Source organism: Aulonocara stuartgranti (assembly GCF_965226115.1).
Source record: "Aulonocara stuartgranti genome assembly, chromosome: 22".
Lineage (NCBI taxonomy): Eukaryota > Metazoa > Chordata > Actinopteri > Cichliformes > Cichlidae > Aulonocara > Aulonocara stuartgranti.
Genome location: NC_138957.1, coordinates 24,347,023 through 24,371,298, shown reverse-complemented (window position 1 = coordinate 24,371,298; position 24,276 = coordinate 24,347,023). Strand labels below are relative to the sequence as shown.

General features: G+C 42.4%; 1 protein-coding gene across 2 annotated transcripts; it reads left to right on the top strand.

Moving 5' to 3' along the window:
• Nucleotides 1-725: 725 nt before the first annotated feature.
• Nucleotides 726-21,156, top strand: chrna11 (cholinergic receptor, nicotinic, alpha 11). Of its 2 annotated transcripts, none has more exons than XM_082520980.1 (10): nucleotides 726-994; nucleotides 3,705-3,844; nucleotides 4,192-4,236; nucleotides 5,405-5,514; nucleotides 5,601-5,680; nucleotides 7,825-7,992; nucleotides 8,073-8,267; nucleotides 10,499-10,585; nucleotides 13,805-13,914; nucleotides 15,282-21,156. In XM_082520980.1, exons 1-10 carry the CDS (start codon nucleotides 943-945, stop codon nucleotides 16,014-16,016), a joined length of 1,722 nt encoding a protein of 573 aa, XP_082377106.1. In that variant the 5' UTR covers nucleotides 726-942; the 3' UTR covers nucleotides 16,017-21,156. The 2 variants fall into 2 exon arrangements, with proteins under 2 accessions (XP_082377106.1, XP_082377107.1); XM_082520981.1 differs by lacking the exon at nucleotides 726-994 and adding an exon at nucleotides 1,131-1,173.
• The last annotated feature ends 3,120 nt before the right edge of the window (nucleotides 21,157-24,276 follow it).

Sequence of the window (24,276 nt, the reverse complement as noted above, 5' to 3'; positions counted from 1 at the left end):
AGCAGACAGTTTCCAGTCCAGCAGTGCGTGATCACAGCCATAACCAGCCCGTGTTATCATATATGCAGCAAACTGCAATATAGTTTTGACAGGTGCACACGAATAGCAGGAACAAAGCAAACATAGTCACAGTGGGGACACTGTCAAGGGAAGGATGTATGACACTCCAGGGATTTATGAAGGATTCAGCTTTTATAGTGTGAGGGAGAAGCTCAATCTAGTGATATGTGGGGCTGTATGAGCAATTTGTGCAGAAAAAAACTGACACAGAGTGGAAAAAAATCACTATAATGTGCATTTTATCAGTTTACTGAGAGAAGTATAAGCAGTTATGTGTTACTTTTGGTGCTTGCCACATGAATTTATGCACGCGTTGAGCCTATGTCAAACATTTTTCACCCTGCTGCATCGATCAGCCCCTTTTTCCACACTTAAACTCCTTCTCCGTTAGTGTTAAGAGCACTTAAAATCGTGTGCCTCATCAGTTTCTATTGTCTTTAAAAAGGTCAGCCCACAGTGATAGGGCAATTAAACTCTCTCCTTCCTCCAATCCGTCCCCACACTTCACTGTTTTATCGTCAAACCTTTCACCCCATCACTGACATTTTCTCTCTTCTTCTCTCCATTTTAGTCCCACCTCCCAGAGAGACAGAGAGAGAGAGAGAGGAGCGAGAGGAGCTAGAGCACAACCAGCATCTCCTCCTCCTCCTTTTACTCGCCCTCTCTCGACTCCCCTTCTTCCAGCACACGCTTGCACTTCTTCCCTCTGATGCTGACTGGATGCAGACCGGAGGATTTCCAGCAGCTTCCTGAGTCTCTGCTCCTTTCCTCCCTTCCTCTCTGTATCCCCCCCTTTCCCTTTCCCTCCTCCTCCTCTTTTTTCCAACATCTGAAGCTTCTCTTCTTCTGCCTCCTCTCTTTTACCCCTTCCACACCACCAGGATGTGGCACTCAGTGGCTCTGCTCCTCTCTGGATTCTCTGCTTTGATCCACGGTGAGCCTGCCTTCATGTCTCTCTCTGTCTGTCTTTCACTCTGTTTTCAGGGAATCGGATTGCAGCAGCATTTTAGAGGAATTCGGGCGCTGGGGTCCACGTTGCTGATGCTTGATTTACAAAGTATGCAGTGGAATAAGAATAGCAGGAAGTAGGAAAGAGACTCCGGGAGAAGAAAAGTGAGACTCTTGCTCACCTGTTTGCTTTGTTTGTTTACGTCTTAACTGTGCTCATATTTTCTGGATGTTAGTTTAGCTGAGAGACGGGGTTGGATGCCTCTGCGTGAGATGTTGTAATGGGCAGATTGACATCTAGTCAGCACAGCGAGTCAGATGTCAGATAGAAAAATGGAAGCAGTTTTTGCCTTGGCTCTTTCTGCACAAATCTGTGTGCACACGAGGGGCTCTCACATGGAAAACCTGTCAGAGATCAAATGAATTGACGTATAGATTGGCTCTTCCATCTCCATCTTGCCTCTCCGTGTTGTGGACATGTTGCTGCAGCCGAGCCGACGGCGCTCCGAGCAGCACAAGTAAAAGCTGAACATAAATGCTGACAATTGATTGAGAGACCTGAGAGGAGAGCAGGCAAACTTTACCAACAGGGAGAAGTACCAGCAGTGAAAGAGTGTTCAGTTTGTTTGGTTTCAAAGACTAAAAGCTGGGAAACATGAACGACAAGAAGACAGAGGAAGCGAAAGTTTCTGACAGTATTTGGGCACGCAGATTTTTAAAGAAAAAAACATTCAGGGAATTTTCATTACTTGGCAAGCTTTGAAAGGAAACGCCACCACAAGTGCATGCAAATTTGTACTCTGCACCTCTAGGGTTTAATCCTGTCATATTCCCAGCAGCGAACTTATATAAGAGTGTAATATATAAAAAAGAATTCCTTCATACTGCTCAGAGTACAGGCTGCATCTGCTTTTCGCAGCAGTTTATTTGGGTATCAGCACACCGAGTGACATTTTCACTAAACAAACAGTTCCTTCCATTTCACGCACAGCATACCGCATCCCGGCAAATAAATTTACCAATTTACCTCGGAAATATAAAACTTTATCAGTATGAAGTGCACAGACTTTCTGCAAGATCCAAATCTTCCACATATTTTTCTGCAGGTTCTCAAATCTTTTCATGCTTTTAGTATTTTGATCATATTGACATGATAGCATCCCACTGATGCTGCAGATTTGTCGGCTTCACGTGTATGATGTGAATCTCTCATTCCACCACATCCCAAAGATGCTCTGTTGGACTGAGATGTGGTGAATGGCCCATCGCTTTCCAGGTCCAGCATGTTGTCTGTGTATATATGCTGTAGTGTTTGGTTGTATTGAGTTACTGTTGTCTTCCTATCAGCTTGAAGCCCTCTCTGACATCAACATGATCCGGGGAACTGCTGCTCACTGGATATTTTCTCTTTTTCGGACCAGTCTCTGTAACCTCTAGAGATGGTCGTGTGGGGTAAATTCCAGCAGATCAGCAGCTCCTCCGATACTCAGACTCAGACACCTAAATCACAATGCTTATCCATTCTGCCAGCGATTGGCTGATTTGCTTTAACAGCTGTACCCAATAAAGTCGAGTGTACACATTTCTCTTTTTAGCTTTAACATTTCATCTACGGGTTTCAGAGCTGTAGTTTAAAAAAGAAATTCCCACACTGAAAATCTGACACTTTTGATAAAAATGTAATAATTATTTCCTGTATGTATATTTCACTGTCACCTCACAGCTAGAAGCCTGGTTCAAATCTACTTGGTAGAGTTTGCATGTTCTTCCTGTGCCAGCGTGGGCTTCAAACATGCTTGTTAGGTTAATTATCTGCAAATGTGGACGTGAGAGGGTTTTGCTGTCTCTGTTGACCCTAAGACTGAGCAGCAACTAAGGGAGGGCTCTTAGTTGAATAAACAGCCAAGCAAATGGATTGATGTAAGCGTGGTATAAACAGTAAATTAAAGTTCTTGGCTAAACCTTGGGTGTGTTATGATGGGTATACTGAGAGGAAACAAACAAACAGCTACATGCACACAAATAAACGGCACATTTGTGGTCAGGGTGATATTTTCTCACTTCTTCTATGCCAATCAACATCTTAATTCAACATTTTAATGTGCATTACCTCTGAGCTTCTCAAACAAACTTAATTACACATTAATTAGTGCCAGTTATGCCCTGATAAGGTTTTCCTACATTTCTAATTAGTTCCTGTTTACTTAATGTTCTCCACGCTTGCTCTGAAGCTTTCTTCTCTTTGCTGATTTTTCTTCCGCGTTTTCAGCATTAATTTGAAATATTTTATTCTGACTGAGGAGCTGGACCCTTCCTCAGTGTTACATTTAAAGCCCAGATAAGTGATCAGATCTATTTCTGCTAATTTCATCATTAAACCTGCTTCTCCTCATGCATTTCCTCCTGTCTTCTTTTCATTTCAGTCATGTTCTTCCAGATGTATTTATAGATAAGGAGGCTGAAATCCTCAAGGTTAAATCTTCTCATTTGATCAGCAGCCTGTTTTTTTTATTTTTTGACATTTGTTTCCCCAGTGTGCTTTTTAATGGAGTTTTTCCTAGAATTTTAGAAACACACTTTATAATCTGGACCCACTAAAAGTGAACATAGAGACATTAGAATCATCAAATCTCGCTTGCTTCCACACATGAGCATTATATCAGATTCAAACATGAGCCCTTTCTTCTGCCTTTCAGTATCATTGCAGGGCCCTCATCAGAGGACTCTGCTGAAAAACCTCCTGAAGGACTACAACCACATGGAGCGACCAGTGGCCAACGACTCCCTACCTCTCAACGTCTCCTTCAGCCTCAGTTTGATACAGATCATGGATGTGGTAGGCATCTCCGACTCATTTGGGGGCTGTTGATTTCTGACATCAGACAAAACATTTTAAAAAGGACGAATTCAGATCCTTGGATTAAGATTTAGTTTTTCATGGAGAACACTGAGCATTTTCTTGTTTGCAATTAAAATGGAAATTAGACTGGAAAAAAAAAAACCCCAAGCATTGAGCATGTAGTTTGTTTATGCCTGAAACTGTGGTATTAATAATGCACCAGATTTTTTTTTTCAAATATTTGATATTTGTTTGTGGATTTATGGATCAAGAGCAGTGCTCACACCTCTTGCCTTGTGGTTTATATGGCGAATGATGATTTAAGTGGTGTAAATGTTTTGCAGGATGAGAAGAACCAGGTGTTAACCTCTAATATGTGGCTGCAGATGGTAAGGACCCCTGAGAGACTCTGAATGTTTTGGGGTGATCATTTTTTTAAATTGTATTCCAGCGGCAAAAACTAGTTTTCTCAGTCTTTAACATGCAAATTAAGGTCACCCTGAAGTCCATATATCATTGTAATCACTTCAGCATGCAGGACCTAAATGTAGACACAGGCTTGATGAACATAGAGAGACATAAGATGAGCAAAAACGGAGAGAGGGAAGACTATAATGCAAAAAGGATTGAACACAAGTGAATTTAATGAGGATGGGCAAAAAGACAAAAGCAGGAATATCTGTGCTGGTTCTCAGTCATCCAGGTCATGACAATCCAAGGAGCTTGGAAAGCGACTAGACTTCTTTAAGTTTCTTGAAGACAGTCTTAGAACTGAAGAAGCATCTTGGATGAGAAACGTCTTCAAGAAACTTAAAAAGGTCCAGTCGGGCTTCTTTCCAAGCACCTTCGATTTCAACGGCAGGAAATTAAAAAGAAACTGCGCACTGTTATCAGAATAACACAGTAGATGGAAGAGTGGCATCCTTTTATCTTCTGTTTTATTTTGATGAACAGTAGAGGGCTTTGGAAATACACCATGTTGCCAAAAGTATTGGTCACCCATCCAAATCACTGAATTCAGGTGTTCCAATCACTTCCACAGCCAGAGGTGTATAAAATGTACTTCTACAAAAAGTGAATCACTACAAACCTCCGAACTTCATGTGGCCTTCAGATTAGCTCAAGACCAGTGCATAGAGCTTCAGGGAATGGGTTTGGGAATAGCCGCTTCCTGTTCCAAAAGCACTGCGCACCAGTGCACAAAGCAAACTCCATGAAGACATGGATAGTGTGGTGTGGAAGAACTTGACTGGACTGCACAGAGTCCTGACCTCAACCTGACAGAACACCTTTGAGATGAATCACAAATGCATTTCCGGAAGAATGGTCAAGAATTCCCACGAACACACTCCTAAATCTTGTCGACAGCCTTTCCTGAAAAGTTGAAGCTGACATCATATTAAACCCTATGGATTAAGATTTGGATGTTACTCAAATACACGTGTGCGTAAAGGCAGATGAGCGAATACTTTTGGCAATTTGTGTGCAATATTAGTGTGCAATAATTTGCCTGCAGGTTGTTGGCTCAGACAGCATGTCTGTGTTTGTGTGTTGAAGACTTGGTACGACCACTATCTCCAGTGGAACCAGAGCGAACATCCTGGAGTGAAAAATCTTCGCTTTACCACAGATCAAATTTGGACCCCAGACATCCTCCTCTACAACAGGTAAACCCTGCATAAACCCCTAAACGCTCGCCTCGTACGCGCACACGTCAACAAGTCGTGTCACTTCTTCCTCTGTCCTTCCTCAGTGCAGATGATGACTTTGACTCCACCTTTAAGACCAATGTTCTGGTAAACTCCAGCGGCTTTGCCAAGTATCTTCCCCCAGGTGAGGCTTTCCGCATATTTCTTAGATTTTAATCATCGTTCCTGCTCTCCCCGTCGCTCATCTCCCTCCTTATCCCCTCCACATTTCCCCGAGGTGCAACGGCAGCGTCTCATTCTACAATCGAGTCATGTCTCCCTACTGTTTGTACACTTGACATTAATATTTTATCACTGTAAAACAGCATCCCTAGTTAGTCACTGGTTACGGATTCCCAGCTCTGTGAGTAACACCTATAAATAGGAGACGCTCACTTCCTCTGCTTCCTGCCTTAACCCAAATGCAAGCCCACAAAAGTATAGACTCCCCTCTCGTGTTTCCACAGGCCTTTGCTTGCAGTTTCTCAGTCTTTTCGTTATACACCAGATTATCAAAGCCTGAGACTGAATCCCATCTCTTGGGGTGAGGAGAGAGCGACTGGGAGGGCCTGAAAAGACTTTTTGAATAAAAAGTCGAAGACTGCAAGCCCCAAAAGCCATCCCATGAGCTGCTGCTGAATGTAAATACAGCTGCTTAATTCTTTGTCTGGAGTCAATTAGTGGGAGAATACAAAGATACGATTTTGAAAAATATGAGAAGGAGTGGTTTGATGTGTGTATTTTATTAGTAAATGAGAAAAAGTAAGAAAAAGCAAAAGAATGAGAAACAAATCAGCTCCCTGACACATGCCTGGCTACAATTCCTGTTGTTCAGCTGGTTATTGTCAGTAAATAAGAGGCAACAAGTTTGTGGGTGTCAGGCATGGAGCGGGGAGCTTGACACACAGTAAATAATTCAGATGTGGAGGATCCCAGATGTCTGCTGCGTGCCGTCTGAATAACTCCTCTTGCTGCAGAGGTAAAGGTGCTGTGTTGTGTTAATGGCCTAACAGGAAACGTCGTGTAACAGGCTTTAGCTCATATCTGGACCGGATGACATTTATAACAAGGTAATCTTGTCTCTAGGCCTTGAAATGCTCAGAATGATGGAGTTTTATTTTGGGAGCCGTACGCGCTGCGAGACAGATTGTTCCAAGCTGCAGAGAAGATTCTGGCGCCTTGTTTGAAGGTGTTGTTTCAAGGTTACCGGATATATTCGAGAGGCAGGCTGCAAATATGCATGGATTTGAAGCACAGAGAGGTGGATCTGCTTTAACTTAATTGGTGTACGTTTAGATTTTAGGGCCTTAGGAGCTCATAACGGGAGTAATTATAAAGACACACTCATGAAGCAAAGGTTGGAACCTGAGGTTAGGAGCTGGATTTTAGTGAGTAAGAAGTGCAGGGAGAGAGAAAATCTATACCTTCCACCTGTTAGCCCCCTTTCCCTGTTGTCATTTACCTCCACAGGCTGATTTGCATGTGGGCAGGCTCATAATGAACGTCTTTGAGAGCTGCAAGGCTTCACTGGCATTTTGGTTCTCTGCACTTGTGTGTGTGAGAGACCGTTTTATTTCAGTAATTACTTTAAGAGCTGCAGCTCACCAGCGACCACAGCGAGGATCATTGCAATTTTTCGTTTGAGGGTGGAAGTGTGTCTTTATGATTTCTTGGTCACTTATGCCGTGCATATGGGAGCGGTTGCATTTATTATTTCTGCATAATAGAAGTGGGAATCTGATTATGGCACTGTGCACAATCTCATTTTTCAGTGTCATCGTTGATGTTTTCTTCTCTAGCTGAGGCTTAGCTAACAGCTGTGTGTGTGTGTGCAGGCAGAGAGCAGAAGCAGCATTTGTTCACAGCAGAAAATATCTGAAACCTGTGAGTGACAATATATATAGCTGCCAAGTTTTGTTTTTATAGCCATCTCTTTGACGGGAGCTCGTTTCTAATCTAGTCCTTGCTTTCACTTCCTCAGCCTCCAAACGAAATTTAAAAACTCTCTGTAGACCTGCAGGGTGTTCATAAAAATGCTGTTGCAGTGTGCACTTTTGGTTGTGATGTAACATTTTTCACACAGTTGTAGAAAGTTTAAAAAAAAGAGGTCTTGAAGTGAATGAATGATTTCTCTAACAAGGAACTTGATATTCTGGACAGACTCCCTGCACTAAACAAATGGTCCGGCTGTACATCTTTCCCTTGTCACCTCTCCTCAGGAAGCGGCGGTTCATTATTGTCATTTAGTCAATTGATTGAGGAGCCCCTGTGCTTTTGTCCTTTTCTCAGGAATCTTTATGAGCACATGCAATGTGGATGTTCGCTGGTTTCCTTTTGACATTCAGAAATGTGAGCTGAAATTTGGCTCTTGGACGTACGACGGCTGGCTGCTGGACCTCCAGATGGTCGACGCTGACATCTCCGGCTACATGCCCAACGGAGAATGGGACCTAATAGGTGAGTAGGGAAAAAAGTTTGCATTGCATTCACTTTTATTCAGGCATGAGCAACCAAACCAGTTTCTCACCTACTTCCAGGAGTTCCTGGAAAGCGGAATGAGGTCTTCTATGACTGCTGTAAGGAGCCCTACACGGATGTGACATTTGTTATTACAATAAGGCGGCGAACGCTTTACTACGCCTTGAACCTTCTCATCCCATGTGTGCTGCTCTCTTCTATGACGTTGCTCATTTTTGTGCTGCCTGCTGACTCCGGGGAGAAGATCTCATTGGGTGAGTGGATCAAAAACATGTTTTAAAAGACTTCACAGAAACATGAATCCCCCCCCCACACACACACACACACACACATTTAGGGTAAACCAGTCTGAGAATCAATGCAAGCTCATTTGAGTTAAAACATACTTTGTAATTTTTGCAGTTTCTTGCCTCTAGTCACTAATCTGCGTGTAGCCAAGAAACAAAGGGACACCGGTAAAATACCAGGGAACTGTAAAGCAGGTAATCATGAATGCAAACAATGAAAGCTTCAAGTGCAAGATGCACACAGTGTAAAGAGTAAACCTGAAGGAAAATAGAAACTTCAGGCACATAAACTCACTACACAGCCAAGCTGCTGTAATACATGGAAGAAGCGAGGTGTCTTCTATGAAAAAGATGGCGCCCCAAAAGCAGCACGTGTGGCCATGACTTTTTGTAGTTTTTAATTGCTCTGCTTTCAACTTTCTCCAAGCATGTTGCTGTAAATGCAGTAAGACTTCCAAATGTCCCTTATATGATTGAAACGACTTGCAGGTTTTACACAGTGTTCGGGCTTTTTGAAACGAATGTATATATTTTGTAAAAAGAACGTGTCAAATATGCAAAAATCTCCAACTTGCTCCCGGGTTTGAGTGAAGTAGTTTATAGGCTGCCAAAAACTGAGCTCACAACAAGCAAGCCATCCCGGAATAAATTCAAGAAAAAAAAAAAGAATCGAAGGAGTGGCACTGGAGACTACGGGGAGGCATGAAACAGACAAAGGGAGAGGGGTGGGGAGCTGAGAGAGGAGAGGGATTGCAGGATAAAATAGAAAGATGAGAAATGCGAGGAGGAGGAACACAGACCGATGGGTGTGGGAGGGAAGCAAAAAGATAACACCGACAGGAGAAGAATTCGAAAAGGATCAGAGAGGACAGCACAAAAGAGAGAGGGACGACTGATGAGGAGGAGAAGGGGAGAGACATCCAAATCGCACAATAATGGGCTGGAAGAGAGAGAGAGAGAGCATTGCCGGGATCAAGCAGCAGCTGCAAATATGTTTTAATATCTGCTTCAACCTGTTTAGAGATGACTAATGTTCATCTCCTCAGGACATTAAATAGTCCAGATTTCACGTTATCTGACATTTATAGAGGTAAAGCTGTTAGGCAACTAATGGAAGAGGGAAGTGGTTGAAAAATTATGACTATGTTTGGGAAACCGATTAAGTTTTATAAAGTAAAAATAGAGAAAAAGTCTCAGCTTTACATTTTTTTAATCTAATTTAATTGGTTCAAGATTTTTTTGTGTCACTTTTGAATTTTGTGAAATTTTGCATTATTTTTTCCACCATTTATTTGACTAATTGTTTAAGAAAATAGAAGATTGCAGCTTGATATTGCATTAAGTTCACCTTGGTAACTGGATAAATCTAAATGCTCTTTGACTCATGTCTGCTTGGGAGGCAACAGCATTGTCAAAGCCTAACCTCACCCCCGATGCAGGATGCATTACGCAGCATTTCTCCATAAAAGAAGGAGGTGGGGGGGATGCCAAGCCTTACACACACGGACGATTAACCTATTGATGTAATTAAAGCTAGTGAATTGATTGGGGGGAGAGCTTACACACTGGCTTCCAGAAAAATACTCTGTCACTTCAGTTGATGGAGGAGACGCGTGCACCGAGCGGCCGAGCCGTTAGGGTTAGAGGAGCATGCTTTTAAAAAGAATAAATGTCATATGTGAAGAGAAAAAGCGACATAAAAGACGCATTTTTAATTCACCTAATATCCTTAAAGAGCATTCATATTTTATCTCTCGGCCTGGGAGTTTAATTGAATGCCTCTGAATGGGGACAGTTATGCCAGCAAAGCACTCCCTAAATTCCGTCTGCTGGAGAAGTGAGACAGATTGCGTGGCGGTGGATAAATGAAGATGGAATTGCGGGAGGGTGTGAGGAGTGTGTTCGCGTGCACACCGGTGGTGTTTGAACACCTTTAAAAAGGGTTATGTGCTGTGTATGCGGAAGTGCTTTTTTTTTTGCTTTAGAGATGCACAATGCCAAAAAAGTGATTCACTGTACGAGCGTTAGCCAGTCATTTACATAAATCGAACCCGATCTCCTCCTGAGTGTAACTATTTATCAAAATACCAAACAGACTAATGCAGTTTCTCAGAAGTAGACAGAGCGACTGAGGGGAGGAGCCCAAACCACTGGATCGATGGCCTAACAAAATGTATTATTTCTCTTTCTATCTGCAGGTATCACCATCCTCCTGTCTCTCACTGTTTTCATGCTGCTGGTCGCAGAGATCATGCCAGCCACATCTGACTCCGTCCCTCTCATAGGTATGTGAAAGATGGATATATTCATAGGAAAAAGAATCTGCTGCCATCGCAACACACAGCATTAAATCAGGCTGTCTGACTCACTGGAAATACTGCATGCAGTTTCTATCTGATGGGCGCGATCGATACTTTGTGCTTGTTTTTTGTTTGTTATAATTGATAGTTAGCCTGTGGATGCTGAACATGTTGATTAAACAGTTAGGCTGATAATTCGTTGGGAAAAGACACATTTTTTTTGTAGTTTCGCCTCTGTGTGTCACCTCGGTGGATTTTAAACCAAACAATTAAGATGTGATTGAAGTGCAGGCTTTAATTCGAGGCTTTGATTCTGGGGTTTTACAACAAATTTAAATGAACTGTTTAGGAACTACGGTGACTTTTGTACACAATTCCCCATTTTCAGAGGCTCAGGAGGAATCGTACAGACTAATATAGTTTTAAATATCAGGACTGTTGGAGTGAAATCCAAGGCTCAACTCTAGAACCCGTGAACATCACCAGATGTTGTGATTCCTCCCTTGAGATGCTCTGCTGGGCGTTTAGTGCAGCCACCTTCAGTTGCAGGCCTAAACATGCTGTCTTGGGTTGACATCAGTGACCAACCATTTGAAGAAAATCCCATTTCTTCTCCTTGAGAAACTCTTGGGTTGCTTTAGTAGTTTGGTTTGAGTCATTATCCATTTGCACTGTGCAGTCCACTTTAGACTCTGAGCAGGGAGTACAGCCCTGTGCACTTCACAATTCATCCTGCTGCTTCTATCAGGAGTCACATCATCAATAAGCACTAGTAGTCCAGTTCAGTTGGCAGCCATACATGCTCATGCCACAAGATTGCCTCTACCTTGTTTCACAGATGATGTGGTAAATTTGGATTGATGAGCTGCATCTGTCCTTCTTACTTTTCTCTTCCCATCTTTTAGGACAAGTTCATCTTGAAGGCTCTGCTGATTGTAGATCAGCATCTCTAAGAGCCTTGGTGACTGTTAGATGTTGTGAACTTGTCTTCTGTGGTCTGTTAGACATTTTGGTGTTGGCCAGTGCATTCCTTCTTTTTAAAAAACTGTTGAAATTACAAATACTGTGTCCAACAAATAATGGACCTAACTGTAGACTTTCCCAAGGTTTCAATGACCAAGTGTCAATTTAGAGGGGATACACAAGTGTCCCTGTGACCATTCAGATGGTGTTTTTATATGCTGATAATGCTTTCGGGTTTACAGGTTTTTTTAAATTCATTAGCTGAGTGATGCTGCCTTTTATACTTTGCCTTCAAGGCTAAAACGGAGGAAGTATGTTGTCTACTGCTACGGTCTTTCTGCAGTGCAAGAGTATAACATGAACTATGAATGGATGAAAGGAACATTACCCAATTGCAGGCTGCACAAAATGTTCCCATCAGCTGCTGTTCTGATAATCTGAGAACCCTGAAACTACATGAAAAGCTACCAGAGACAGTAGTTCTCACTTAACCACTTTCAGTGGAATGGGACTTTTTTGTGTTTTTTAAGCCATTTAACAGTAACCCATGGCTCATTCAAGCATGTAACAGGCTCCTAACTCCAGACACAAACCAGTGTTATTCTTATACATGACAGAAAACTTCATTTTAAATTTATTAGCAGCCTGTTGCAAAAACATATACATTGTTCCACAGTTTGGCAGACATAAAACAGTATTTTTGCACAAAGTCATATTCAGTGAGCTGTTAGCTGAAAACTTGGCATTTCTCTGGATGATGTGCAGTGTGTTCTAAAACATTTAAGGAAACTTGACAAGTGGAGGAAAAAAGAAGTGACCTAAAAAAAGTATCTACAGCTGATGAACAGTATCCGAAAGTCCTGTTCTTAAGAAATGGGAAAAAATGCAGCAAAGACCTGATAGAGGACCTGAGAAATGTGTCTGACCCTTCAGTTGATCCATCTACTGTTCACTGGACCCTCATCAGAAATAGTCTGAGTGGAAGAGTGGCTGTCAAAAAAGCCATTCTTAGGGAAGGGAAACAGGGAACTGCAGTGAAAATCAGTGGTAACAGTGATCTTGTCAAAATTGATGAAATTCTGAATACACAAAAAGTGCAGTCAGGTTTTGATCCATAATGCAATACCATCTTGAAAGTGTCTGATTGACGACAGCTTCATCTTTCAGCATGACAATGATCCTAAACACACTAAGCAGTAAAACCACACCTGGATAGAAAAACTCACAATGCAGCACCATCAGTCATGGACTGACCTACCCAGAGCCCGGACCTCAACATTACTGAAGCAGTGTGGGATCATCTTGACAGAGAACAGAACAAAAGGCAGCCAACATCCAAAGAGGAGTTTTGAATGTCCTTCAAGAAGCCCGGAGAACTATTCATGAAGACACACTTAAAGACACAACAAGAAAGCTTCCCTAAGACAGAAGAATAAGGGTGGTCATACCAAACACTGACTTTCAAGCTGTTTGAATTGTACAGATTGCCTTATACACTTTATTTCCATGGATTTCATTTTGCACATTTTAATCAATTTTTGCACCTATTTCCCATTTTCATTGCAAAACATGGAAAATTGAGGGACTTTTGCACAGTACTGCACTACAGGAGACCAGAAAATCTACACAATGCTCCCCCCCAAAAAACTGTAATCACAGGATTTACTGTGGCCACCTGCTCACCTTAAAGTTTAATAGTCTAAATTGATTGTGGGCACGCTGCTGGAAATTATGTTTAGCGAGCTTAGACGGCAACCGACACAGATGCAAGGCCATCTTTGCCTGAAGACACAAATCCTGGTCATTAAAAGCGTAAGAGAAGAAAAAAAAGAGTCATAATCATTAGTGTTTTCCTTTCTGCTTGTTTTTTTAATTAGGAGAATCTGCTGTGGATTTAATCTGTTTGATGATTTTTCCCCCAGGAGTATAAACTTGGCAGAAGTTGTGTTATGAAGACATCCACCTTGAAAAAAACAGGAACACACCATCCTTAAAAATTCACATTTTTCTTGAGAATCCCATCATAATGTGTTTCAGTGAAATACCTCATCTTGCTGACCTTAGAGTCCTTGAAAACAGACATTAAGCCATCATTTTGTAGATCTTTTACTTCTATACAACGATTGCTGGGCTGTTTCCTAAATAACAAGCTGTAGCAGATACTGTGAAGCTCAGTGAGGCAGTAGGAAATTACGGTGTGACTTAAAAATGAAATATTTTACTCTCTCCCACTCCTCCCAGGTCAGTACTTTGCCAGTATAATGATCATCGTTGGGATGTCAGTCATCGCCACAGTGGTGGTTCTGCAGTATCATCATCACGATCCGACCGGAGGAAAAATGCCCAAATGGGTGAGCCTAACTCCACAAACATCATCACTTACGAGTCTTTCTAATTCACGCAGATATATTCAAATGAATCTTTTTGTTAATCTCTGTTCAAGCTTCAGTATAATTCTTCTGCTCTGCCATTTTCAATAACATGTCATCCATTTGTTAGCTCTATACCTGTGCTCCTCTGCCAGTTTTCTTTCGCTTTTTATTCTCCGACTTCCTCGGCTGTGACTCATCCAGCAGTGTCAGTCTGCCTGAGTGTGTTCATCAAATGCCTCACCACAGACTTCAACAGGAGTGCATTTCAAAGCACTCTGGATGTGTGGGAGGATTTGATTTGCCTCATTCCTTCTTTTTTTATTTTCCTCGCCTTTTTAATGATAAAAAATTCATCAAGCTTTGTTTTAACAAAGGTTTTGTCATAACGTGAATTTTTTAAAACATGAAAAATGTTGAAAGAAGGTGTGAAATGAAAATAAATGTCATGTAATGTAATATTAACCAACATCTTGAGATGTATTTATCCGGTGATTTATGTGTGGACTGCAGAGACGAACTGACAGGCCTGCAGTTTTCAATACATGTGCATCAGCTTTACTGCATGACGGCGCAGATGCTCGATGTATCGACACAATTCAAGGACGCTTTGTTGATGAATGGCTCGTTCAGACAGTCCAATGGCCAATTAACAGGCTAATTGATGTGGTTCAGATGAGGGCATTGAACCAGCGCAGTTCATAATTACAGCCCTTGAAAAAAACCTACGTCAACGGCAGCAGCAACAGAGACGGTTACCTGGCTGGTAAACATACTCTGTCGAGTGTAATTGAGCAGTCATCTGGACATTAGCTGCTCATTAGATGCCAGACACCCATCTGGACTCTGCTGGGCCAGAATGACTTTCAGGGGACTTGGAGTCTTTTTTGTATTTTTTGGGAGAGCAGAAGCGAAGGTTTCAATTTGAATAAGGTCTCTATTTAAACATTGTTTAATGAAACATTACAGCAAACTTGTTAGAGTCATAAAACAGTAATGTGAGCACTGCTCTCAATATTTCCACAGTTTGAATGTATGCCTATTTCTAAGTTTCCTCTCTGTGGGGAATGCAGTCAAAGAAAAAAAAATCTTTTCCTCAGGCGACCCTGGTGAGGATCTCATACTTCTACAAGTGCAGCTGCAGTTTGAAAGAGACAAATAACTGCCTATTAGCCCAGCTTAACTGGCGTTAGGTGCAGGTCAGGATGTGTAGCTGCTTTTAGTGCTTTGTGGCTGCTTTCTTATGTTTTCTTTTACTTCTTTGAGTGCTTTTATGCTCTGTGCTCCCTCGAGTCCCCCGCTCTCATCTCTACATATCTCAGTGTCCCTCTCTCTCTCTCTCTTACTAGGTGCGGCTCGTTTTGCTGCAGTGGGTCGCGTGGTTCCTGCGGATGAAGCGCCCGGGTGAGAGTGACGACCCAGAGCGGCCACCTTGCGCCCCCCACCTGCGCCGCTGCTCCTCGGGGTCACAGAGCGGAAGCATCCCTAACCCTCCGGACTCCCTCCACCCGCTGCACCCACAGAACCTGGCTCCCCTCCAAACAGGGCCGCTTCATGCAGGGCACCCTCACCTCCAGGCTCAGACGAGTGCTAACAACAACGGGAATCTTCTATATATGGGTTTTCAGAGCATGGACGACCCCTCGGTGCTCCCGGAGAGCATCCAGAGAAACAACATCTCCGCTGGGCCTCTGCGAGTGGCGGGAAGCCCACCTCCACACCTGCCGTCACAATTTTGCAGCTCCCCTCCACCGCCTACCCCTAATGTGGAAACTGTAGGATGTCCCAGCACTGTCTCCAGTGGTGGGGGCTTTGGAGGTGGGGCGGGAGGTCTTGGAGGGTGCTCCACTGTAGGGATGGGAGACCCCCAGCTCCAGGCCATCCTGGAGGAGGTGCGTTACATGGCGGACCGCTTCCGGGAGCAAGATGAGAACGAAAGCATGGCGGAGCAGTGGAAATTTGCAGGCGCTGTGATTGACCGCCTCTGTCTGGTGGCATTTAGTGTTTTCAACATCATATGCACCATCTCAATCCTCATGTCTGCTCCCAACTTTGCGGACGCTATTTCAAAAGACTTTGTCTGAAAACAAAGAAAAAGAAAAAAAAAAGAGGAGGAGAAACGTGAAGGAAAGGATGAAAGAAACTAAATATGGGATAAAAGATGAGTGGGCCCCGATCCAAGGAAACCCAATTTCCAGTGGACTGTAGGCTCTATGATTTGTGATTGCAAAGCAATCGGAAACAAAAAAAAAAGGTTTTCTTTGCAATACATTCTGTTTTGGAACTGAAATAAAAGAAGAAAACAGATGAAGAAGGGGATGGAGAGTGAAGGTAAAATGAGATTACGGCAAGCAGGGTGCTTTATCAGATTCTTGAAAAGGTGAAATGGATTCTTCTGGTTAATTCAAAGACTTTCCTCCAAAATTAGGGTGAGCGCTGAGCCAGAAATGGATAAAGAAAGGGAGGATTATCAGTGTAATCCAACCTGGAGTAAGAAAGCTCTTAGAGCAAGAGAGAGAGATTGAAAGAATAAGGGTGGAGAAGAGAGAGGCAGATAGATAAATGAGGCAGACATTTTACTGTTTTATTTTCTTGAAGAGAGAAGACAGCCCCAGACTCCCACATGTTCAGAAAATACTGCATCATTTAGAGTGATGTGAGGACGAGAGGGCGGGGAGAGGAGACAGAGACTTTTACAAGGACAGACAACAAAGAGCAGTCGTGAAGGAACGAGACTGCCTCTCCCACGGCACTGGCACAGTGAGGCGCAGTAAGCGGCTTGTTGCTGGATACGCAAAAGTGGACTGAAGAGCAAGAAAGCACAGAGGAACAGGATCTCATCTATTATTCAATCGCACCCATCTAATGACCGTCAAATTGAAAGACCTCGGATAATCTTCAAGACTAATAAGCTTTTAAAAGATGAAGTCCCTCCACTGCTCGCGAGCCACTTTAAATTTGCGAGGCCTTATCTCTTTGAGACGATTGCCAATCTGCAACAATCAGCAGAGATCAAAGCTCCTCAGCAGTGTGCACAGTGTGCGGCGCTAATCATGACTGGGAAACTGAATTAACTGGTCATCAGTGATGCAGTGGCCGGTAGCTGCACCACAGCGGAGACCTGAACCGATAATAACTTACGAGGCAGTCATCTAAGTGGATCTGGCAGCTCGTAATAGACCAGCGAAACTCATTGGATTTCGTATTAAAAGGTTTAATAACTCAGAGGGGAGGTCAGGGTTTTAAAAGGGCACGAGAGGCAGAAAAATAGGGCTAGGGCATTCTAAATAAAAAATATATATTACAGCAAAAAAACATCCCATCAAATTTCTGTACGATCTATTGAAAGGTTTAGAGTCACCTCAGTGATCTAAAATGAGATAAGAGAATTTAATAGGATCATATTTTCCATGAAATACACTGCAGTGGCATTTTGAAGGTTTATGCCAACACACAGACTACTTATATGGACAAAAGTAATGGAGCACACCTCTTAATCTTTGAATCCAAATGCTTTTAGTCCCATTGCTGCAGGTGTATAACAGCAAGCACTCAGCCATGCAGTCTGCATTCAAAAACATTTGTGAATGGGTGAGCGAGTGAATTACAGCGTGGTACTCATATTCAGTTTGTGAAGCTTATATTGATATTTAAAGATCAGCTGTAGCATTGCTGCTTTCAGCTGCTACCCTGTCACTACAGGGTCGCTGCAGCGGGTAGCTCCACGTTTGCCAGATGTCCCGCAAGGCAAATTAAAAACAACAACAACAGCAAATAGTAAAATGCTGCAAAGGCGACCAATACACAACGGAAATAGAAAAAAAAATGCAATAAAAGCTCACAAAAAACCAAAACAGCTAATCCTGACAGCTAATGATGATAATATCATTAGCAGTTGTCTTTTTCTGCCACACAGCACAGATGAAGCCTCTGCTTCCTTTAAGCGTGTCTCAGTACAGTTTGCATATTTTGGTTTCTGTCACATCTGCAGCTGTTCCATCACACTTCTGTTGGGTTTCGTGTGCTTTTTCCTATTTGCTGGTGGGTTGTTTTTTTTATTTTAGTTGGAGTGCATGTGAACCCTCAGAGGCACCATACGGATGCCATTCCTGAAGTAATTTGTATTATTGTAGTGTAGAAGTGGAAGGAAACACAGCAACTCTGACACATGAAGTTACAGAGCGGTGTTGTTGAACGCTGAGGTGCATAGTCCGTAAAAGTTGCCAATCCTCTGCAGAGAGATAAACCTCCCCTGACGTTAATATCAGCACAATATCTGTTCGCTGGGAGCTTCATAGCATGGGTTTCCATGGCCGAGCAGCTCTTGTAGAGGCAGTGTGCCAGTGCTTTTGTCCATACAGTGCAAGTCCAGTCAAACAAAAAATGAATTGTCTCTGCAGAACGCATATAAAAGATTAATGTAGTAATCGTGATGTCAGCGATGGTTAGCAAAGTCCCCATCCCAGTCCAGAGCCTGAGCTGAGCATGCTGGCTGTTTGCCATCTTGATGATTTAAAACTGGAAACGATGAGGAGGGAGGATGTGACTGAGAAACTGAGGGATGCTGCATGCTCGTAGGGTAGCAACTTGTCAGTCACAGGACAGGCACGCCCTAATGCACACACACCCTGCTTTATCTACCTTTAAGGACAGTGAGGAGATCATATTTTACTAAATAAACATCGTATTATCCAAGAATTGAAAGTAGCAATCACAATCATAAACTCATCAAGAGTGTTTATTGAAATCAAAGATAAAGTGAGTAGGATATTTGTTTTCCCCATAGACTATTTTTGGTCTGAGACAGTTATGTATTGGCTGCACCTTTTAGACTCTGTAGCTTTATCTACCTTTTATATATGCTTTATATTTGGGTGTCTGCAAACAGTTTGAAGGTATGCAGAATGCAAAGTTAGTCCTGTTTACAAATATCTATGGATTAATGGAGCTTCTCCACTCCGGTCTCGACAAAGTTAGACTCGCTTCCCTAACTTTGAGTGTTTCTCAGCAATTTACGGTAAAAAGAGGAGGAAATTGTAAAAAAAAAAGGTCCAATGTGCTTTCATTGTACTTGCACAGGATGTATCTAAAAGTGTTCCCTCGTTGTTATATAACACAACACGAGTGCACTTAACAAGTCCCAGAACTGAATGGAAATGTAACATTGTGAAAAATACTAAAGTCGTGCGACCCTACATTTAGTCAGTGACAGCGGAGATGGGAAAGGAGAATTTATAAGTGTCTGAAATCTCAATTTGATCCTCACTATGGAGTAAGCTATACTGAAATAATGGGAGTTTAATGATGCGGGGATTTTGAGCACAAAGATTATAAGGGAAGGATGAGTCATTGAAACAGCTAGGATAGAGCCCACCTTTAACAGCTCAGAGTCTCCCAGTGTTTCACTGATGCTATTATCTGAGCATTTCAATGTGAATTTCTATGTGAGTACAATTCTAGTGCACAGCTACTAAAAAATGTTCAAACTCCCACACAAATCAGAATTGGATAAGTGGTTAAAAAAGATGGAGGGATGAATGGAAATTGTTCAAACTAGTCTGTGTGTTGCTTTTGAAAGAGATAATACGAGTGGTTGTCTATTAGGATGTAATGCAAATACAGCAAAGTCCATCATTTGATGGTCGAGACACAACTGTTATAGTTTTGCGTCTATACACCACTACAGAGGATTTCAAATCAAACAATTACAATGTGACAACCACTTTTATACGTATTCCCCCATTTTTAGACTGGACGTGAGTCTGCAGCATCCTAGAGAAAAAAAACATCTTTGAACAGATGAAACTAAGATGAATTTGTACCAGAATGATGGGAAGAAGGAGAAAAGCAGCTCATAATTTGAAGCCTACCACATTTTCTGCCAAACTCAGTCGAGCGCTTCACAGTGCAAATGGCCAAAGGCAAACTGCAAAAGTCAGTGACCTGATCTCAGCCCCAAAAAGCATGCTTTTCACTTATTAAATACAAAACTGAAGAAAGTGAGACTCATTTCAAGAGAGGAAGCCCAGCATTTGGTGATATCCATGGGTTCTAGACTTCAGGCAGTGACTACAAAAAACTTTCATACAAGTGCTTAAAAATAAGTCCATATATATTTAATAATATGTTAGTAAGTCCAATTAATTTTGAGCCTCTGGAAATGGGGGAGTGCGGATGAAAAAGGCAGTAATTACTAAGCAGTAAATTCAAGCAACACTTGAATTAAAACTGCACTTTAATCACATATTCAGTGTTTGCTTTAAAATCCACTTTGCCGGCGTGCAGAAGTACAAAATATGCCGTGTCTTTCCAAACACGGAGCCTTAAACAGCCCACAGAGGTCTGTTTTAACATTAAACTGTGGATAACGTGTGTTTTCTTCAACTATGTGGCAGGTGTTGGATCTCACTAAGCTCACTATTGGACCATACCTTTAAACTGTAAGCAGAGACATAAATCACTTTCATTCAGTTTACCTGACTGCTGTGTGGGAGAATATCCTCAGATACTAAACAACCCACTGAAGGATAAAAGCAGAGTTTCTCTGTATTTTTCAACAAATCCCAAGGTTGATGCTATTTTTCTTCTTTTAATTTGAAAAAACAGCTAAGCAGTGCACTTTCTAGCAAGCGTTTTACACCGTCAGACGCACATTTGTTGCTGTTCTTGCAGCAACAGAACAATGGCTGAGGGATTTACCCTGATAAAATACAACAGAGCCCGTGTTCATCATAACAGAGGAGCATGACACTCAGTGTGAAGTGTGGCTCATTAATGCGTTCCTCAAAATTTTATGACACAAAGGAAAAGGAAGCTTTGACCACACAGGCAGTCATTTCAGCAGATTTGTTTTAGTTTTAATGGGACTTGATGATAATAAACAAAAATCTCCTACTTTACTCCTCTAGGACAAAATATGTTTACTGCATTACATTCCTGACCAGCACTGTCTGTGCACATGTATTTTCTCACTGTGAACTGATAGAGTGTAGAGACAGCTGTACAAGTCCTTTATAACTCCTCTCTACTTGCCTTCATCTTTTGTCTTCTCTCTCTTCCTCTTTAAAGCAAAGTCCTCTAGCAAGGCAGAAGGTAAACTTCCTGCCAGAGGGTTTACGAAAGGATGTTTTCCTTCGAGCACATACTGACACCTGAACACTCACATCTCTGTACAGAGCATTTCTCATCCTGAAAATAAAAGATTCTCTCTTTTTGTTTTTCCTACTGCCTTTGGTCTTTTCTGCTCCCTATCCTGTCGTGTTGGTGGTGGCTGGCCCAACACCCGAAAAGAAGAAAAAAATGACAGGGAGGGGATAAGAGGAGGAGAGAAAGTGCTGACGTGCACTGAGCGCTGGACAGGGCCTTAATTGATCACTCGTTCAGGAGGGAGAGAAGAGGGAGGTGGGCAGTAGGGGAGGGTTAATGGAGGAAAGAGGGGGGATACTGGGTAATTCATTGGATTTATGAAGGACAGCGGCAGGGGAAATAGGCTCGCAGACAAGTATAGCTCAGTCACAGACATTAGACGAAAGGCCATGCACTATATCACACCGCAAGGGAAAATATATACATATTTAAATTGAAGATTCACGGTTCACAACTAAAGACAAACACTTTCTCACTAAAATCTATTTATATAGCACTTTTTAAGACAGGAATCTATTACAAAGTGCTTTACAGGGAATATAATAATATCTTTATCGACACTAATCGTTGTCGGTAGAAATATTAAGAGGAATTCTTTACAAACGACCTCTCCAGATCTCCAGCCAGGAATTCCAGTAAAAGTGTCTGTTTCAAAGCTGTCAATCTTTAAAGGCACAGTGTTTAAAATCTCACCACTAGATGTCAGTAGATTACAGTCAACTGATTCCTGTTTTCTTACCACTCCTCCTAGCGACGGTGGTCGCTATAGGACAAACAACTCTGACTATCATTCCTCTGTAGTTCAAGTGTAGGCTCTCAATCTGCTGTTTAGCTGGTGTACACGCCGAGGCTGTAAAACTGTGTGAAAGGCGTTCAATACAAAGTCAATGAGTCTGTGAAGCTCACTTCTGTCCAACGACAGCGATACTGAAAGAAGTTGTTGTGCATATCCTGAACTTTTCTATTGGTAACGCCTGCTGTTAGCCTCTGTTAGCTGCTATTAGCCGGTGTAAGTGAAACTTTCTTTGAGGTAGACTTTGACACTTAGTGAATAAACTCTCATACAATATGAGAATTTAATCAAACTGTTAATCAGAGGGAAAGTGTAATTGTTAGGACACTGGAGCCTAACACTAGCTGGCATAATGTTAGCATATAGCCAGCTGTTTTTACTGTTTAGCCAGTTTGTTGTCAGCTGTCCAGAGACAGGAGGTCACATGTCCAGTCCGCTGACAATAAGTAATTGTGATAATATTGGGAATAAATGAGCAATCTGCCCAGGTTTTTTTTGTATTAAGTGTCCTGACATCGATTGAAGAGATCAGGCTTGAAGTGAGGAGGAAGACAATGTGTTATCTAAATACTGGTTGCATTCTCTCTTTCCTTCATGTTTTTGCCTCTTTGGTGAAGTGGACCCCATCTTACGTGACAAAAAATTATCCCTCATATGGGTAAATTTAAATTTACCTCCATGGCGTCTGAACGCCTCCAAGTTCCCTCCTCCTCCTGTCACGGTTAGTGGTCAGAAGGACTCATAATGCAGACTCTCGAATCCTCCGTACAGTGCATTTATTTACAGCGACAAATGATTACACAGAAGAGCAACAATTTGGTGTCTGGGTTCTGAGCCAGCTGGAAGTCCTGAAGGCTCCAAGCCTCATTCCAAGCCAGAAGCAACAGCAGAAACAGGTCCACAACCCTTGACTCAAAGTCCAGAACACTCACTCTTAAGTCCACTCTTACCAGGGTCCGGGACTCAAATTCAAATTCAAATTTTATTTGTCACGTACACAGTCATACACAGTACGATATGTAGTGAAATGCTTGGACAACTGCTCGTGACCTAAAGAAAACAAAAAAGGAAAAGGCTATGAATAAGATAGGAAATAAATATGAAAAATTAAAAAGGGTAAATTTAACTAGGAAGGAATAAAATATAAATTAAGGTTAAAAATGAAATAACTGTACAACACAAATTAGAATGAAGGGTAAATTTAACTGGGAGAATAAGATAAAATATATAAATTAAAGTTGAAAATAAAATAACTGTACAACAAATACACAATATAGAACTATATAAGAATGTATGAAGAAATATAAATAAATATATACACAATAACAGCAGCGTGATTTAAGTAATGAAGTGAAAACAATGTCCAGAATGTCCAGTGTGTGTGTGTGTAAGAACTGTATGTGTGGGTCAGTACTGTGTGGTGGTGTGATTGAGAGACCGTATCGCCTGCGGGAAGAAGCTCCTCCTCAGTCTCTCTGTGTTGGTCTTCAGGGAGCGGAATCGCTTTCCTGACCTCAACAGAGAGAACAGTCCGTTGTTGGGATGGCTGAGGTCCTTCACGATCTTCCTGGCCTTGGTCCAGCACCGCCTGCTGTAGATTGAGTGCAGGTCAGGGAGCTCGGAGCGGATGGTGCGCTCAGCTGACCGCACAACCCTCTGTAGAGCTCGTCTGTCCTGCATGGTGCTGTTCCCGAACCAGGTTAAGATGTTTCCCGCCAGGATGCTCTCTATGGTGCAGGAGTAAAAGTTCCTGAGCACCTTGGAGGGCAGTTGGAAGTCTCTCAAGCGTCTGAGGTGGTAGAGACGCTGACGGGCCTTTTTCACCACGGTGTTGATGTGACAGGACCATGACAGGTCCTGCGTGATGTGAACTCCGAGGTATTTGAAGCTGTCCACTCTCTCCACTGGGCACTCGTTGATGACGGGGGTCTGGTAGTTCCTCTCCTGCTTAGTGCTGAAGTCCACTATCAGCTCCTTTGTCTTACTGACGTTTAGAAGGAGGTTGTTCCTCTGGCACCAGTTCTCCAGATTCCTAATCTCCTTCAGGTAGGCCGTCTCGTTGTTATCAGAGATCAGGCCCACCACGACGGTGTCGTCAGCAAACTTGATGATGGTGGTGGAGCTGGTAGTGGCCACACAGTCATATGTGTACAAAGAGTACAGCAGGGGGCTCAGAACACACCCCTGGGGGGCTCCAGTGCTGAGAGTGGTGGAGGCTGAGACATGTCCGCCCATCCTTACTGCCTGTGGTCTGCCAGTTAGGAAGTTGGAGATCCACTGACACATAGATGAGCTGAGTCCCAGATGCTCCAGCTTGGTGGTGAGTGTGGAGGGAATTATGGTGTTAAATGCAGAGCTGTAGTCTATGAAGAGCATTTTAACATAATTCCCCCTTCTAGTGTCCA

Bases quoted from the DNA above. Each gene is read 5' to 3' on its own strand.
- chrna11 (XM_082520980.1), top strand. From the start codon at position 943: ATGTGGCACTCAGTGGCTCTGCTCCTCTCTGGATTCTCTGCTTTGATC. The intron at 995-3,704 runs GTGAGCCTGCCT...TCTGCCTTTCAG, and splicing joins ATTCTCTGCTTTGATCCACG to TATCATTGCAGGGCCCTCAT. The intron at 3,845-4,191 runs GTAGGCATCTCC...AATGTTTTGCAG, and splicing joins TGATACAGATCATGGATGTG to GATGAGAAGAACCAGGTGTT.